This window comes from Loxodonta africana, chromosome 7 (assembly GCF_030014295.1).
Source record: "Loxodonta africana isolate mLoxAfr1 chromosome 7, mLoxAfr1.hap2, whole genome shotgun sequence".
NCBI lineage: Eukaryota > Metazoa > Chordata > Mammalia > Proboscidea > Elephantidae > Loxodonta > Loxodonta africana.
In genome coordinates this window covers 93,304,239-93,321,896 of record NC_087348.1, presented here as the reverse complement: position 1 = coordinate 93,321,896, position 17,658 = coordinate 93,304,239, and the positions used below count along the sequence as shown (strand labels likewise).

At 38.2% G+C, this 17,658-nt stretch overlaps 1 protein-coding gene across 7 annotated transcripts in view; it reads right to left on the bottom strand.

Annotated features, from left to right (window-relative positions):
• UVRAG (UV radiation resistance associated) overlaps nt 1-17,658 on the bottom strand; it is a 295,043-nt gene that overhangs the window by 150,590 nt on the left and 126,795 nt on the right. For all 7 annotated transcript variants that reach the window (XM_023538911.2, XM_023538913.2, XM_064288716.1 and 4 more), the window contains one exon: nt 12,102-12,228. In XM_023538911.2, the coding sequence (XP_023394679.2) occupies nt 12,102-12,228 (127 nt within the window). The remainder of the gene's footprint in view (nt 1-12,101; nt 12,229-17,658) is intronic.

Genomic DNA, 17,658 nt, shown 5'->3' with positions numbered 1-17,658 from the left:
CTCCTTCTGTCCATCCACTTAACCACCTTCCCACAAGAGCCATTTTAGCATATTAATCATTAACCAAAAACCAAACCAAACTCATCGCCGCCAAGTCAATTCCGACCCATAGCAACCCTATAGGACAGAGTAGAACTGCCCCATAGGGTTTCCAAGGAGCAGCTGGTGGATTCGAACTGCCGACCTTTTGGTTAGCAGCCAAGCTCTTAACCACTGCACCACCAGGGCTCCATATTATATTAATCATAGTTATTTTATATTACATCTCTGACAGTTCCAACATCTGGATCATCTGAGTCTTTCTGTTCGTGTGTTCGCTTGACAGTGTTTTCTTCTTGTTGGTGGTAGTGGTGGTGCTGCTGGTGATGGGTGTTTTGTATGTTTGTCTCAAAAATTTTGATCGAATGCTGTCTTGGTTATCTTGCACTCCTATAACAGAAATACCACAAGTGGATGGGTTCAACAAACAGGAGTTTATTCTCTCACAGTCTGGCAGGCAAGGAGTCTAAATTCAGGGCCTCAGGTCCAGGGGAAGGCTTTCTTTCTCCGTTTATTCTGAAGGAAGGTCTTTGTCATCAATTTTCCCCTGGACTAGGAGCTTCTCAGTACAGAGACCCCAGGTCCAAAGGACGTGCCCTTCTCCTGGCACTGCTTTCTTGATAATATGAGGTCCCCATGTCTCTCTGCTTGCATCTCTCTTTTATATCTCAAAAGAGATTAGTTTAAGACACAACCTAATCTTGTAGATTAAGTCCTGCCTCATTAACTTAACTGCCTGTAATTCCTCCTCATTAACATCATAGAGGTAGGATTTACAACACATAGGAAAACTGCATCTGATAACAAAATGACAGACAATCACACAATACTGGGAATCATGGCCTAGCCAAGTTGACCCATATTTTTTGGGGACACAATTCAATCCATGACAAATGCCAAACATCTTGTGCAGCACAGTAGAAAGTGAGGTGAATAGTGTTTATGCCCAGAAAGGGCATACCCTTCTTCTACTAGGCTGTTGTTCCGGAGGTTGAGTCAATCCAATCAGGAATTGAGCTGGGTTTGGATTTTGAGGCAGCCATTGTTATGTTCAGTACACTAACCCAAAAAAACCCAGTACACTAAAAGTACACTAGAGTCTTCAAATTCCTCTAACTTTTCCTTGTGTTTGAAGTGAGGATGGTTTGCCAGAGGCTTTTTCTCAATGTTTCTGTTCTATCCTCAGATTCAGATATTGCCTGTGAATCTGTAAGGATCTCACCATGCTCTCCCCAAGTGGTAAATTACTGTGGCTTGTTACTCTGCGCTTGGTAGCCTGGTGGTGGGGGCAGGGAGTTCCCCTTTTGTTCTCATCAGCCTTAGACTTAGGCATGCTTGGTTTGGATCGGGGGAAAGGTTATCAGGGTAAGGCTTTCTCAGTGGTCCTGCCTCTTCCCCACAGATCTCTAATAGTCCACGTCCAACATAGTTTCCTGCCTCATCCCCAAGAGTAATGTTTGGTCTGGTTTTCCTTTTCTCCTCCTCCAGACACAATGGGTCTTCACCTGTGCCCTGAGGATGGCAGAATTTGCAGCTCTTTCTCCAGAGGATTAGGCTTTTGTTCTTAGGGGAGAAGGATTATTTTATGGTTATGCCTCTTTTGATGCAGCAGCCACTTCCCTCCTCTAGAGTTATACCACCAACATAGGCTTTCTATGATTTCCTGCCCTACTCCAGTCTTTCTTGGAATATTCAACGGCGGTCCATGCAGAAGAAAGTGCAAGCCAAGTGTGAACTCCCCTTATAGCTGTTGTACCTTCACGCTAGCCCACACTTGGCCATTAGCAATTTATTAAAATTTTTAGCTGAATGATTTTACCTTCGTATATGGAAGCCTCAACTCCTTCCCAGGCTCTGCCACTGGTGATTCAGTCCTCACATCCTGTCTTTCCCTGGAGATGCTTGTCCTACCTTAGGTATCAGGCTACTTAGATGCCCTGCAATTTTAGCTGTCTGATGAATTCCAGAAAAGTTATGATTTTGTAGATTATCCAGCTTCTTCTTGTTAATAGGGTGGAAGTGAAGCTTTTTCCAGCTTTCTACACCCTAGGCAGAGAACGTTTAAGTTAAGTCTGAGGATATTAATTTTATTCTTTTTAAAACTTGTCTCTACTCTTCGTATTTTGTGTTTCTTTTGCATCTGCTTTTCTGCTTGTGTAAATCAGTCTCTTTTATGCTGTTTTCTTCAAACATCTGATGACCCTTGGCTCTCCCTTCAAATTCATGAATGAGTGATTAGATTGATTAGTATAAGCAACTGGTGCAGTTTTCCTTTGAAGTTATAAAGATTTATTTACATAAAAGTCCTCATCCAGAATGGGAAGCTGGTGTCAGCTCAGTGTAAGTGGGCAGGTCCTAATAACAATTAAGCTTTCTATCAGGGTATATACGTTGGGAGAAATCAGTACCTTTAATTTAAACCACCACAACTATAAAATAAGGAGAACTTTACTTTGATATTGTGTTATTTTAGGGCATTTCACCTCTAAATAGAGCTGCCTTTCATGTTTTCCCTCAGGGTCAATTGTGGAAGTCCACATTTACTTCAGATTCTGCTCCACCTTTCTACCATGCCAAACACTCATACAATGAGACCTAACCAGGTCAGAAACCATTATGTCTAGAGACCAGCTGGAGCATATATTAAAGGAGTTACTTATGATACGGACAGGGAAGAGAATGGGCCACTAGGTCCAGCTACCCTGATTACTGCTCCACAATAAGTTCCTGATCTCTATGTTTTGCAATTTCATGCAATTTTTCTATATCCTAGTTTATTCATTGATACAAACCAAAACCAAACCTGTTGCCATCTGGTTGATTCCAACTCATAACGACCCTACAGGATAGAGTAGAACTGCCCTATAGGGTTTCCAAGGAACGGCTGGTGGATTCGAACTGCTGACCTTTTGGTTAGCAGCCAAACGCTTAGCCGCTGGGCCACAAGGGCCCATTCATCAATATACCCACCCCACCCAGTGCCGTTGAGTCAATACGGTACTATCTAATTTCTGTCTTTGAGAACTGTGTCAAAATCTTTGCTATTTCAATGACACCCTCTTTTGCTTTCAGTATAGACAAGGATTTATTCTGTATACGTGCATCTTTACTGTTATATCAATAGACTCTTGGGGAAGAGGGAAAGCTAAATGTGGTTGGTATACCATTTTCCAAAATTCCTTTCTGAGAAATTTGGCCCTGTCCACGCATATACCAACATTCCACTCAGTTAAGTAAGATAGCCGCTCTGTTCAGCAAGAATGCAAGTCAGGTACTTTAATTTTTATAACCAAATATCAATGTTGGTTCCTGTAAATCGAATAGCTTAAGAATATGGACCATGTTTCTATCAACAAAACACAGGCTCTTTAAGGACTCTCTCACCAGAGAGTTTGGTCTCAGATTGGCCAATGGCCAACTCCTGTCAAAATTTCACTTAAAACCAATAAATTGTCACTCTTCTGGGTTTTCTACATCAAGACAGATGACCAAAAAGCAATATACTTGGACTACTTTAGCGTCCCTCCCTGCAGAAAAGCCTTTTCTGTATTATGATTTATGATGCTGCCCTGCTCAAGGGTTAATAGATATTTCTTGATGCAACTTTTACAAAATTACAATTGACTAGATTTAGTTAAGATATTTAATATCTTGCACATAAGAAACTGCATGCTAAATTCCTCTCAGAATTTTGTGCCAAGAGAAGATTTCTTTTTTTTTTTTTTTTTCCCTCTCCTTCCCTAAAAAAGCTGATAGGCTTCTATAACAGGCAATGGAAAGCAATTGATACCTTTCATACCTCTACATGACTGGCTTAACTGCTAAGGTCAGACCTAATTTTAGTGCTTAAATACAACAAGCAGATCCTATCAAAGGCAGTACACTACACTGGAAAGCCCATGGGCTTAGGAATCAGTAAGATTTGGGTTCAAATCCTACCTATGCTACTTTCAAAACTCTAGCATGTTATAGGGCTTCAACAAAAGGTATCTGCTTCATAGGATTTATGCAGGTTTCAAATGAAATAATTCATTAGAGTGTACTTCACAAGGTTTTAGGTAGTGTGGAATAGTGAGAAAAGCATGCAACGTGGAGTCAAAAGGTCTGGGTCCATATGTCAACTTGCTCGTAACAGTCTGTGTGTTCCCAGCCAAGTCATTTACCTCCCCAGTACCTCATATATAAAATGAAGATGACAATATCTACCCTATTTAGCTTTCAGGGATGCTTTCAGGATCAAATATGATCATCTTTGTACAAGTATTTTCTAATAGTAAAATACTACATACTATTGAGAAATGCACAGCATTAAAAAGTACCTCCTCCCTATAAAGACTACGGCACTCTGCTTTTATAAAGTTAATACCACTCTCCAGGTTCCACTGAAAAGTTCTTTTTAGGTTTTATTAGCATCTGCTTATAAGAAACCCAAAGTCTATTAAACACATTTCCCTAAGACCAATGTTTCATACCATTTCCTAAATCAAATTTCCGGCAAACTAATTTTGATAGAGTATTGCTTCTCAAATATTAGGGGTTGAGTTAGGGCAAAAGACTCTGTAAAAGGACATATAATTAAATGTTAATAGGTTACTCAGCATGTGACACTAATGAGGGGAAATCTGTTTTTTATTAAATGTCGTAAGAAGTTAAACTACTAATACCTTCCAGAAATGTAAACATATACATTAATAAACATTAATACTGAGAAGATCATCTTATGACCCAGCTGGAAGTTGCTGCAGACCACAAGTTCAGAACCACTGCCTTTGAGGTATAGGAAAGAAAGACTTAGGAGTATGGGGTAATTAGACTCCTTGGAGTTATGTGGCCACTCAGCAAGTCAGCAGCAAGGGTAGAAGTTATCTTTTTGCCTCTTTCCAATAAATTATTCTGCCACAATGAATTTTTATAAACTAAAATATAAAATAAGCACTTGGTTTCTTCCATTTACACACATTAATCCCTGTGGCACTATTGTGAGCAGCTATCCTAAACGCAGATGTGTAAAAAGATGCAGAAGCTAAGTAATTCCTTTATGGTCATTTAGAAGAATCAGTAACAAAGTCAAGATTACATATCATGTAGTAAAAAAAAAAAAAACCCAGTGCCGTTGAGTCAATTCCCACTCATAGCGACCCGATAAGACAGAGTAGTACTGACTTTATATCCTAACTGAGCACTTGGACTTAGAATCAAGTGCCTAAAAAGGCACTAAGTGCCAAAGAGAAGTCATAATATGTAAGAATCCTCTAGGAAATCACATTAGGAAATCACTTTACTACTGGCTAGCAAACAGACTGAATCGCAGCTGCAAATGGAAGTGAAAAATACATTTTCCCCTTCATTTTAGCAATATCAGTGACTCAAGTGCTGAAATACCTTAACGTGGCTCCAGGTTCGTTAAACAGTACATCTACGTAAATGTACAAGAACAATGTTCAACACAAAATGTTACTTTGAATAGATAAGAATAAGTACGATTTTGGTTACCTAGAACAATCACTACAGAGAATGGGAATCCCCAACAAGCAGACCAGGATTTACTAGTAAATAAAATCAGCAATCTGTCTCCATACACTCTTTCCCACCCCCCAGTGCTGATCACCACAGTCCACGGAGAGTCCCAATGGGCAGAAGAACACAGCCAACAACAGCACTCTCCTGCTTAGTTCAGAGACTGCAGTGTCAGCATTAGCTCCTAACCTTCTGATTCCAAGTGAAATGTAAATAATTCTCACCTCAAAAACAAATAAAAGTGAGAGGAGGGTTCCTGAATTACAAAGTCAGCGTTAGAAATCACTATTCTGACCCATCCTGGTAAATGCACTTTCAACTTAAGTATCTTTTCTCTAAGTGTGATAAAATGGAGACAAAAGAATGCCCAACTTACTTGACTAAAAGAATTAAAATAGTGGAACAAATGCCAACAAACCTTATAATCTTTACAGCACAGTTAGGCAGTAGTATGTGTGAACCCAGATTCTGCCATAACTTGCCATGGCTTTGGGAAAGTCACTTAACCTCTCTGAGACTTAGTTCCCTCATCTGTGAATTGGGGGACAATAATAGTATCTTTAATTCATAGGGGTATTAATAAGAAAAGAAGAATAGATAATTAAGATAAAGAATAGGATGCACGTGACATTGCCTGACACTAGCAAGCATTTTATAAGTATTAGCAATTATTATTACACCTCAGTCTCTTAAATGGGATAGAAATCCCCTGCTTATAGGCTGGTGACAGACTAGATGACATCTCGGGGCTTTGCAACATTTGCTCGACTAATATGTATTTCATAGGCTTCATACCTCATACTACTTGTGAAAAGATAGTCTAATGCAATAATTAAGAGTTTTGGGATCAGTGAAAAGATTTTACGTTCCAGCTTCACTTCTCATTAGCTGTGTCAACTTAAGTAAGCTAGCTAACCTCTCTGACCCTGACCCAGAGTTTCCTCAACAGTAAAATGTAAATAATAATGTTACTGTAACAATTAAATAATATCACTTATATACAGTGATATGGAGCCCTGGTGGTGCAATGGTTAAGGATGCTAACCAAAAGGACAGCAGTTCAAATCCACCAGCCGCTCCCTGAAAACTCTATGGGGCAGTCTACTCTGTCCTACAGAGTTGCTATAAGTCAGAATCAACTCAACGGCAATGGGTTTATATATAGTGACAAGCAGCATACTTGAAACATTGTAGTTATTATTGGTCCTCTTATTAGAAAAAGGCAGAAGCTAACAAAACTCATGATCTGCATCCTAGTGAAGTGAGTGGTGTCTGGAGTCTTAAAAGCTTACAGGCAGCCACCTAAGACATAACTACTGTCTCTACTCACCAGGAGGAAAACAGTAAGAAGGTAACCGAGAGCTCAGAGAAGAAATAAGTCTACGTGAACCACAATCTCATCAACCCTGAGACCAGAAGAACTAGATGGTGCCTGGCTACCACCACGGACCGTTCTGACAGGGTTCACAATACACGGTCCTGGGTAGAATGGGAGAAAAACACAGAGCAGAACTCAAATCCTTAAAAAAAAAAAAGCCAAACTGGAACAGTGAAGAGTAGAAGACTTCCTGAGATTATCGCCCTTAGACACTCTTTAAACCTAGAACTGAGCCTGTCCCCTGAGATCACCTTTAAGGGAAACAGCAGAGTGGCACACAAAATAAAGGATATTACCTTAAAAACCATCAGTATCAGACCAAAAGGTGAACAATTCCTCAAAAGCAAAGACGAAGAGATAAGGGGGCAGGGAAACTAGAGTACTGGAAATGGAACAAACAGAACACAATTAAAGAGAATGCTGACACACTGTGATAAATGTTACTAATGTCACTGAACGATTTGTACAGAAACTGTCAAACGGGAACTCAACTTGCTGTGTAAATTTTCACCAAAAACTCAATAAAATATAACTTTTAAAAAACGACAGGAGAAAAAGGCAAAAGCCCCTAACGCCCTATAGTGATTTCGGTTGAAAATTGGTGATCTTGAAAAAAGGTAAGATATACAGAAATACATGCTACAGTTAGTAGGCAATTTGAACACGTATAGCAAAAGTTGCTGGTACTGCAAAGACACCATAAAAAATGCTTCTTTTCACAGAAAATGAAGCCTCTTGAAGCAAGTCTTGGGTGTATGTACACAACAACAATTTATTTGGAACTATTCTGACAAAGACTAAAAACGGACTTTATTCACAATGTCTCATGATTTTAAATGACATTATTCAATCAGATCCTCATTTATAACTGTCAAATAGGCAAGTTGTAATGGAATGCAGAGAGCTTTTAACAATCACTGCCAAACAATACAGTGACACCTGCAAAAGCCAGAACCTGTGTAAGGAGGAAACCGGACAGAGAAGGAAAACTCAAATATTTTCCACTAAAATGAGCAATAGAAAAGTGATAAGACTGTGCCCTGTCAAAGGTGGAAAACTTCTATGACCTGGAAAAAGAAGGCAGTTCGGTGGTGTTCCACCTATTGCAGGTATCACCGTATTTTCTTCTGCAGTATTTCCAAACGAATGCTGAACTAGAAGCTGGAGAAGTCTTCTTTCTTTAGCAATCATTCCCATGACATTAGATTGATAACCATGAGTATTATCATTCACTTATTGGGTGTTTATTGGGTGTTTACAACGTTCCAGGCACAATACCAAGCACAAAGCATATGAGTATTTCATGCAGTACTTGGGCAGTCCCGATCCTCAATGATATTACAGTCTAGAGGAAGAGCCAAAGTAAGGATGACAATGCTATAATGGAAAAACCACAAGGGTGCTATGGAAACACAGCAGGACACCTAACCTGGGAGTTAGCGGTGAAAGGAGAAGGGGAAGGGAGTCAATTACAGTTTTCTGGAGAAAGCAACAGAGGCCTGAATTTAGGTGTTATAGATTGAACTGCATCCCCCCAAAACGTGCTGTAAATCCTAACCCTTTATACTTGTGGTGATAATCCCATTTGGGAATGGGTTTTCATTGTTATGTTGATGTGGCAGTATTAGTGTAGGGTATGTTTTAAGTCAATCTCTTTTGATATACAAAAGGACAGATTAAGCAAGCAAGCAAGCACACGAGGGGAAGACACATGCCACACGATCACCAAGGACCTTCCCCCAGCGTGGACAGAGAAAGCCCTCCTCCAGAGCTGGCACCCTGAATTCAGACTTCTAGCCTCTTAAACTGTGCGAAAATAAACTTCTGTTTGTTAAAGCCACCCACTTGTGGTATTTTGTTATAGCAGCACTAGATAACTAAGACAGTAGGTGACATACAGCAAAGCTTTTTTAATGAACTGAAGGAAGTTCTGTATGGCTGAAGTATTCAGTTTGAGGTGGGCCTCTGTAAGTCATCTTGAGTCAGGGCTTTATCTTAAGTGATAGAGAACCCACCAAAGTGTGATACAGGAAAAAAAACAACTCATCTGATCATCATACAGATCCATGCTACACAAAGTGTGGTTCACAGACCAGCAGCATTAGCAGAACTTGGGAGCTATTAAAACTCAATCAAGTGTGGGCATAAGTATTTTGAGCTTCCGTTTAGAGATGAAACTAAGTAATTGGGTGGGGTCACATAGCTGGTAAACAAAAAAGCAAACTCAACAATAAAATAGGCAAAAGTTTTAAACAGATATTTCACCAAAGAAGAGATACAGATAACAGATAAGTATGAAAAAGATTCTTAACCTCATTAGTTATCAGAGAAATAAATATAAATTAAAACCACATTGTGAAACCACTACACACCCACTAGAAAGACTAAAATTAAAAATGTCTGAATGTAAATGGAATTGTCATGTACTGCTGGTGGGAATGTAAAACTGCTTGGCAGTTTCTTTTAAACATATACTATAAATCCAGCAATTCTATCCCTAGTGATTTACCCAAGAGAGTACGTTCACACAGAGGGTTACACTGAGATGTTTACAGTAGCTTTATCTATAATAATCCCAAACTGGAAAGAGCCCGAATGTCCATCAACAGGTAAATGGATAAACAAATCGTGGTACACACGTACAGTGGAATATGACACAGCAATAAAAAGGAAAGAATTCCTGACACACACAAAAACATGGATGAATCTCAAAGGCATTACGTTAAGTAAAAAAGAGCTAGGCATAAAAGTGTACACATCCTATGATTCCATTTACAGGAAATTCCGAAAAAGTCAAAATGAGGTCAAAATGCAGATGAGTAACAGCCAGAGGTTAAAGGTTAGGGAAAGGGATTGACCACAAAAAAGCAAAAAAGAATTTTTAGGGGATGAAAATGCTCTGTATCACTGAGCGTGGCAGTGGCTACATGAATGATTATATTTATTAAATTCATCAAACTGTGTATTTAAACTTGATGAATTTGATTATATGTGAAGTACAACTCAATAAAACTGATGTTTGAAAAGAAAAACCCACACATAGAGCTCCTACAAATTTATTTTAAAAACAGTCATACAAAATGACAAAATGGGTAAAGGACCTGAAAAAAGGTAAATTACAAAATAAGAACCACAAAAGAGTTTACGGTAAATGTCAGACTTAATGGCGAAATACAGACTGGAAGTGAGACAAATATATCCAGTCACCACATCTATTCAATATTGTACTGGTTGTCTACACGGTATAATATGGCAATAAATAAATAAACAAATAAAAGACATAAGAAATTAAAATATTATAATTTGCAGGTAAACAGATTATGTACACTGAAAAGTCAAAACAACATAACAATTATTAGAATTAATAAGGTCCCTAGATATAAAACTAACATACAAAGATCAACTGTAATAAGCACATGAAAAGATGTTCAAGATAATTGGTTATTCGAAAAACACAATTCAAAACCACAATGTGGCCCCACTTCATACCCACTAGGATGGCTACAGACAGTACTGTGAGACTTTCACACACATAGTCATCTGGCTTTTGACAAAACTGACAATGCAGTGCAATGGAGAAAAAAAAAAGATATCTTCCATAAAAGGTGCTGGGTCAACTGACTATGTTAACAAAAAATTACTTTACTCTTATCTTGCACCATACACAAAAATGAATTCTAGATATAAATGCAAAACAGTAGAAGTTTAAAAGAAAGCACCCAATAGCATCTTTCAGTTAAGTTTAAGACAAAGACTTCTTAAACTGGATACAAAAAGCATTACCTATAAAGGAAAAGACTAATCAAATAGAATTTCTGTTAATTAAAAGATATCATTAAAGAGTGAACAAGCAGGCAACAGAGCGGCAGAATGGAATTGTAATGCATGTTTCAAACAAAAAATCCATAAATGTATTATATGAAGAGCTCCTGATGTTGTTTTTAGGTGCCATTGAGTCGATTCCAACTCATAGTGACCCTAAAGGACAGAGGAGAACTGCCCCATTTTGTTTCCAAGGCTGTAAATCTTTAAGGAAGCAGACTGCCATCTCTCTCCAATGGAGGAGCTGGTAGGTTTGAACTGCTGACCTTTTGGTTAGCTGCTGAACGCTTAATCGTTGCACCACCAGGGCTCCTTATTGTGCTATCAGTGCTCCTTAAAGAGCTCCCACACCCCCTAAAAACTCAAACCAACTAAAAAAAAAATGGGCAAAAGACTTGAACAGGTACTTCACAAAAGAGTGTATCTCTATTGCAAATAAACATATAAAGAATGAAGTGGTACAGAACTTCATTAGTCTTCGAAGAAATAGAAATTAAAACCATAACACAATACTAACACATACCCACTAGAAAGGATAAAATAAAAAAGGCAGAAAGTATCAAAAGCTGGCAAAGAGGTAGAACAAGAGCTCTGATACACTGCTGGTTGAAAGGTAGGTAAATGGTCAATAACATTTTGGAAAGCTTTTTCATACGATCTACTAAAGGTGAACATATGCATGCTCTATGACAATGCAGTTCTACTCTTAGATTTATATCCAACAGAAATGCATAAAAATCCTCACTAAGAAACATGTACTAGGATGTTCATGAGAGCCCCAAAATGGAAATTATTTAAATGCCGTCAATAGTAAGAGTGAATAAATTCGTATTCATACAATGGAGTTCCATTCAGCAATTAGAATGAATAAACTGACTACATGCAGGTTAAGGCTGAAACTTACAAAAATGTTGAACAAAAGTCAGACACACAAAGAGTATATAATATATAATTCTATTTCTAAAAAGTGCAAAATTAGGCAAAACCAATCTGTGGTCTTATAGTCAGGGTAATGATTAGCCTCACTGGAGATACAGTGACTGGAAGGCAGCATGAGGAGGCTTCTGGGTGCTGGGGTCCTGGCAATTCTGGTTACATGGGTATGTTCACATTGTGCAAAGTCATCAAGCTGTACACCTATGGATTTATGCACCTTCCTGTATGTATGTAACACTTTAAAAACTGAAAGAAAATTCTATCATATTTGCACACCCACCGCCCACTACCCACTGCCCTTGAGTCAATTCCGACTCATAGTGACCCTATAGGACAGAGTAGAACTCACAGAAGACTGTTTGAGCCTATGGAAAAGAACAAAGAAAAACTACTAAATGTTTCTACTCACCTTTGTCCTGTAATGCATCTTGCTGCTTATGCAGTAATGCCACCTCCTGTCCCAAAGCTTTCTTCTGCCTTTCCAGTTCATTTCGAAGCACCAAAATTTTTAATTGCAGGCATTCACTTTCTTTTTTCTAAGTAAATAAAATCACAGGTAAATTTGTGACTAGGAAAGTAATGACTATGAATAAATAAAACTCACAATTTTTCAAAATATATCATGGTTTAGCCTGTGGCTCTTCTCAAGTGATTTAAGTATCAGTAGCTATCAGGGTAATAAAAAGAATACAGAAATAGCCAAAGAATAAGAGTAGAAGTCAGTCTTCAGTCTGGGTTGTTTTATTTTTTTAAGGACCCCAAAGATACTACAGTATGTCTCAGGTCCCTTCCCTAATGTAACAATAAAATAAGACAAATAATTAATAACAAAAATGAAATGGAGTCCTCAAAAAGTTAAACACAGAATCACCATATGACCCAGCAATGCCACATGAACATGTAGGCACCAAGGTTAAAAATACAATGCCATTTACAATTACCCCCTGCCCCCCCCAAAGAGAGAAAAGAAATAGGTATAATACTGGAAAAATAAAAATGTACAGGACTTGTGTTGTATAAAATATACAACACTGATGTATAGAAATCAAAGACATCCTATGTTCATGGACTCAAAGACTCAACACACTCAAGATATAAATTTTCTCCAAATTTATCCGTATATTGCAATTTCAATGAAAATCCCCAGCAAGATTTCCTGTAGATATAAACAAGCTGATTCTACAATTTACATGGAAAGGAAAAGGAACTAGAAATGACCAAAACAATTTCGAGAAACAGAAATAAAGTTGGAGGAATCAAACTACTCAATAGCGTGGCTATAAAAGGGCACTGTGAGGGAATCTTGTGGTAATGGAAATGTGGTGCATCTTCATTGTATCAGTCAATATCCTGGTTGTGATATTGTACTGTAGTTCTGCAAGATGTTACCACCGCAGGAAACTGTGTAAAGAGCACTAAATTATTTCTTAAAACTGCATGTGCATTTACAATGATCTCAAGATAAAAAGTTTACTTAAAAAAAAAAACTGATAATTTTAAGTGCTGACAGGAGGACACAGTACAACTAAACTCTTATGCCTTCGATGAATCTCAAAATCTCATTATGCTGAGTGAAAGAAGCCAGACTCAGAAAGTTATGTATTGGATGATTCCATTTGTATGACACTCTCCCAAAGACAAAAATATAGTAGCGATGAAAAACAGATTGGTACCTGCCAAAGGTTTGGAGTGGGGAAAAAGGCTGTGACTACCAACAGAGAAGATGAGGGTGTTTTGGGGGGACTGATGAAACCGTTCTGTATGCTGATTGTGATGATACAACAAAACAGGTCAATCTTACTAAAGTTCATTTAAAGATAATTTTTTATCCAACTGTTCTGCCCACTGACAACATACATCTGACAGTAACAAATACCGATGTGCAAGGTAAGAGTAAGGCTGGCTGTAATGGTTAAGGTTAAGTGTCAACTTGGCTGGGCCATGATTCTCAGTGGTTTGGCAGTTATGTAATGATTTAATTTGGCAGTTATGTAATGATGTAATTTGGCAGTTGTGTAATGATACAGGCATCCTCAATTTTGTGATCTGATGTGGTCATTCTACATTTTCATACAATATTGATTTTTGCACAACAACCTGATCTTTGGAACCTAACCATGACAATAAGTGTGGAGAGGGTGTATATGTGCTTACACACAAGTGCATATACACACAATTATTGCACTATGAATCTATATGCTCTTCTCTCCTGGTCTTTATTAATACTTTTCATGATTTCCTATGATGTAAATCTTAACCAAACTTCAGTTTGGCTGTATCTAGTATAAAGGAGCCTAGGTGGCACAACTGATTTGCTTTCAGCTGCTGACCTAAAGACTGGAGGTTCGAACCTTCCCACCAGCTCCATGGAAGAACAGGGCTGGTGATCTAATTCCATAAAGATTATAGCCAATAAAGCCCTATGGAGCAGTTCTAATCTGTAACACACGAGGTTGTCATTAGTCTGGGGCCAACTCAATGGCAGCTAACAACTACCACCTAAGGTAACCAAAACCAAACCAAACCCAGTGCTGTCGAGTCGATTCCAACTCATAGTGACCCTATAGGACGCAGTACAACTGCCCCATAGAGTTTCCGAGAGGCGCCTGGCAGATTTGAACTGCCGACCCTTTGGTTAGCAGCCGTAGCACTTAACCACTACATCACCAGGGTTTCCCCACCTAAGGTATGTAATAGCAAATTAAACCTGCAATGGAAAATCTGTTAATTAAATAAATTAGATAGGTTAGCAAGCCCTGGGATAAGCTGCTGGAAAGCTTTAAAAGGAAAAAGCCAGCATCTCTACTTGATTCACAGACAATGAGGAAGCACGGGAAATCAGTGAGATGAGTAATGCTATGGCTTTCGAAGCAATAGGCATGGAAAATGGTTTTTGGCAATTGTGTAGAATGTACTTTACAGCAATGATTTCTCACCCAAATTGCTTTCTTCCTCATCCCTGAAATTCTGATTGTAAACAGATGGCATGATCATTCACTAAAGGCATTCAAGCCAAGAAAAGAAGCAGAAAAGTCTATGAAATGTGCCTTTTCAAAAAAATGTTCCTAAGCAATTTTTTTTCAATAACGCAAACACCTATGGAGGGCCTACTATACACTTACAGTCCCTGCTTTCTCTAAGCTTGGGCCGACTGAAGGCAAAAGCCATTTTGTCCTGTCAACCAACTACAAAAACAAAGGACAAAAATGAGATTGCTTATCACGAAAGAAAGAGGAACCAAGAAACACTTTGGATTTATTTAACAATCCTATTGTGTGAGCAGGAAGCCTAGGTTCTAACGTCATTGAAGGGGAAAAAAAATATGTAAATTCTTAGGAAGCAATCTTTTGCCTCAAAGTACCTGGTGTTGGATTTCCTTAACTTGAATTTTTTCACGAAAAAGTAAACTGAATTCTACCTGGGCAGAGAAAAAAGGAAAGCAACGCTTCAGGAAACACAGGACTATGCCTGGCTATCAGGTCACTGTGAGTCAGAACTGATTCAACGGTATACAACAACAGCAGGGTTAACCTGCTCCGTGTCTGGCTAGGTGATAATCTGCTCTATTCCGTGGTATACTCTCAAACTGGAGTATGTTTTCTAGATTCAAAGAAGTAAGGTTACAAGTTGATCTAAATACTAAGCTAATACAGGAAGGCATGTGTATAGTGTGTTTGTGTTATGGTCCATATGCGGAAACTGGCCCATGTACAGAAACATATCAAGTCACTGAAAACCAGGATTGTTGGCTCTAATTTCTCATGAGTACAGTAAACAAACTCTGCAAGTAGGATCTGGTTCTGCTTCTTTTCTAATACATCAAAGACAAGTGATCTAAGATCTTAATTTTCCATAAGTATATCCTAATGGGTTTCTGTACTCTATCTGCCTACTCCAAGTGTAGTTAATGTCACATATGTACCACCAATGGATGGCTTTTGATTAGATTTTAGTGTTTATATACAAAACTGTATCTGATCTAATTATCACAGATACAGTCATCTATTTGCAAGCATACATTTCCATTTATGGGTCTTTATAAAGAAAGTCTTGGGCATTGTTAAAGATTTTTTCAGAATGACAGGCTAATTTGTAATTGGCATATTAAAGGAAATAATTTTCTTCTCATAGATCACACCAGAGCTAAAAAGTTCTCAAAGCATAGTCCTGACATTTTTTTCAGAGCCTGTGAGATCGAAACTATTTTCATAATGATATTAAGCTGTTATTTTACTTTTTCATTCTAGTTTTCTCTCAAGTGTACAGTAGAGTTTTCCAGAACATATAAGATTTGTGACTGTTATAGACTGAATTGTGTTCCCTCAAAATATATGCTGTAAATCCTAACCTCTGTAGGGTCGCTATGAGTCGGAATCAACTCAATGGCACTGGGTTTGGTTTTTGGTTTTTTTGGCCTGTGGTTATAAACCCATTTGTGAATGGGTTGTTTGTTATGTTAATAAGGCAGGATTGTTGTTGTTGTTGTTTCCGACTCATAGTGATCCTATGTACAACAGAACGAAACACTGCCCAGTCCTACGCCGTCCTCACAATCATTGCTACACTTGAGCCCATCACTGCGGCCACTGTGTCAATCCACCTCCTCTTGAGGGTTTTCTTCTTTTTCGCTGACCCTCCACTTTACCAAGCATGTTGTCCTTTTCCAGATACTGGTCCTTCCTGGTAACAAGTCCACAGTATGTGAGACAAAGTCTCGCCATTCTGGATTCTGAGGAGCATTCTGGCTGTGCTTATTTCAATGTAGGGTAGGTTATGACAATGAGGAGTAGGTTATTTTTATTATGTTAACGAGGCAGGATTAGGGTGTATCTTGAGCCAATCTCTTTTTAGAAATAAAAGAGATTAAACAATCAAGGGAGAGAAACAGAGACAGGGGAAGACAGATGCCAAGCCACATGAAGATCTTCCAGGAGCAGAGGCTCAAAGAGACAAAGATCTTCCTCCAGAGCTGAGAGAGAGAAACTGTCTTCCCCGGGAGCCGGTGCTCTGAATTCAGACTTCTAGCCTCCTAAACTGTGAGAAAATAAATTTCTGTTTGTTAAAGCCATCCACTTATAGTATTTTTATTACAGCAGCATTAGATAACTAAAAAAAAAAAAAAAAAAAAAATTTTTTTTTTTTTTTTGGGATAACTAAGACGGTGAAATTGCAATAGACTACAGAAATAGATGTGAGAATCTAGCTGCCTTTTATTAAGCTAGGTATTAGCTTAAAAGAAGCTGAATTCACACAGACACACAAAAATTAAAACTCTGCAATAAAAACACTAACCAACCAATTAAAAAATGGGCAAAGACTTGAACAGTTATTTCGCCAGTTGATACACAATGGCCAGTAAGCACATGAAAAGATGTTCAACACCATTAGCCATTAGAGAAATAAAAATCAAAACCACAAAGAGATACCATTTCATACCCACTAGGACAGCTGTTATTAACAAAAAAAAAAAAAGAAAGAAAATAACCAAGAGTTGCCAAGGATGCAGAAAAATTAGAACATTTGTACGTTGCTTGTGGAAATGTAAAATGGTGCAGCTGCTGTGGAAAACAGTTTGGCAGTCCCTAAAATAGTTAAACATATAATTACCATATGACCTGGCAATTTAACTCCTAGGTATATACCCACAAGAATTGAGAGCAGCGACTCAAACACACACATGTACACCATCAATGCTCACTGCAGCAAAATTCACAATAGCCAAAACGTAAAGACAATCCAAGTGCCCAGTAACAGACGAATGGCTAAACAAAATGTGGTATATACACACAATGGAGTATTGAGCTATAAGGAGAAATGAAAATCTGATACATGCAACAACACAGATGAACATTAAAACATATGCTAAGTGAAATAAGCCAAAACAAAACGTCAAATATTGCATGATTCCACCTTTATGCGATATCTAGAATAGACAAATTCACCAAGACAAAAGATGATTAGTGGTT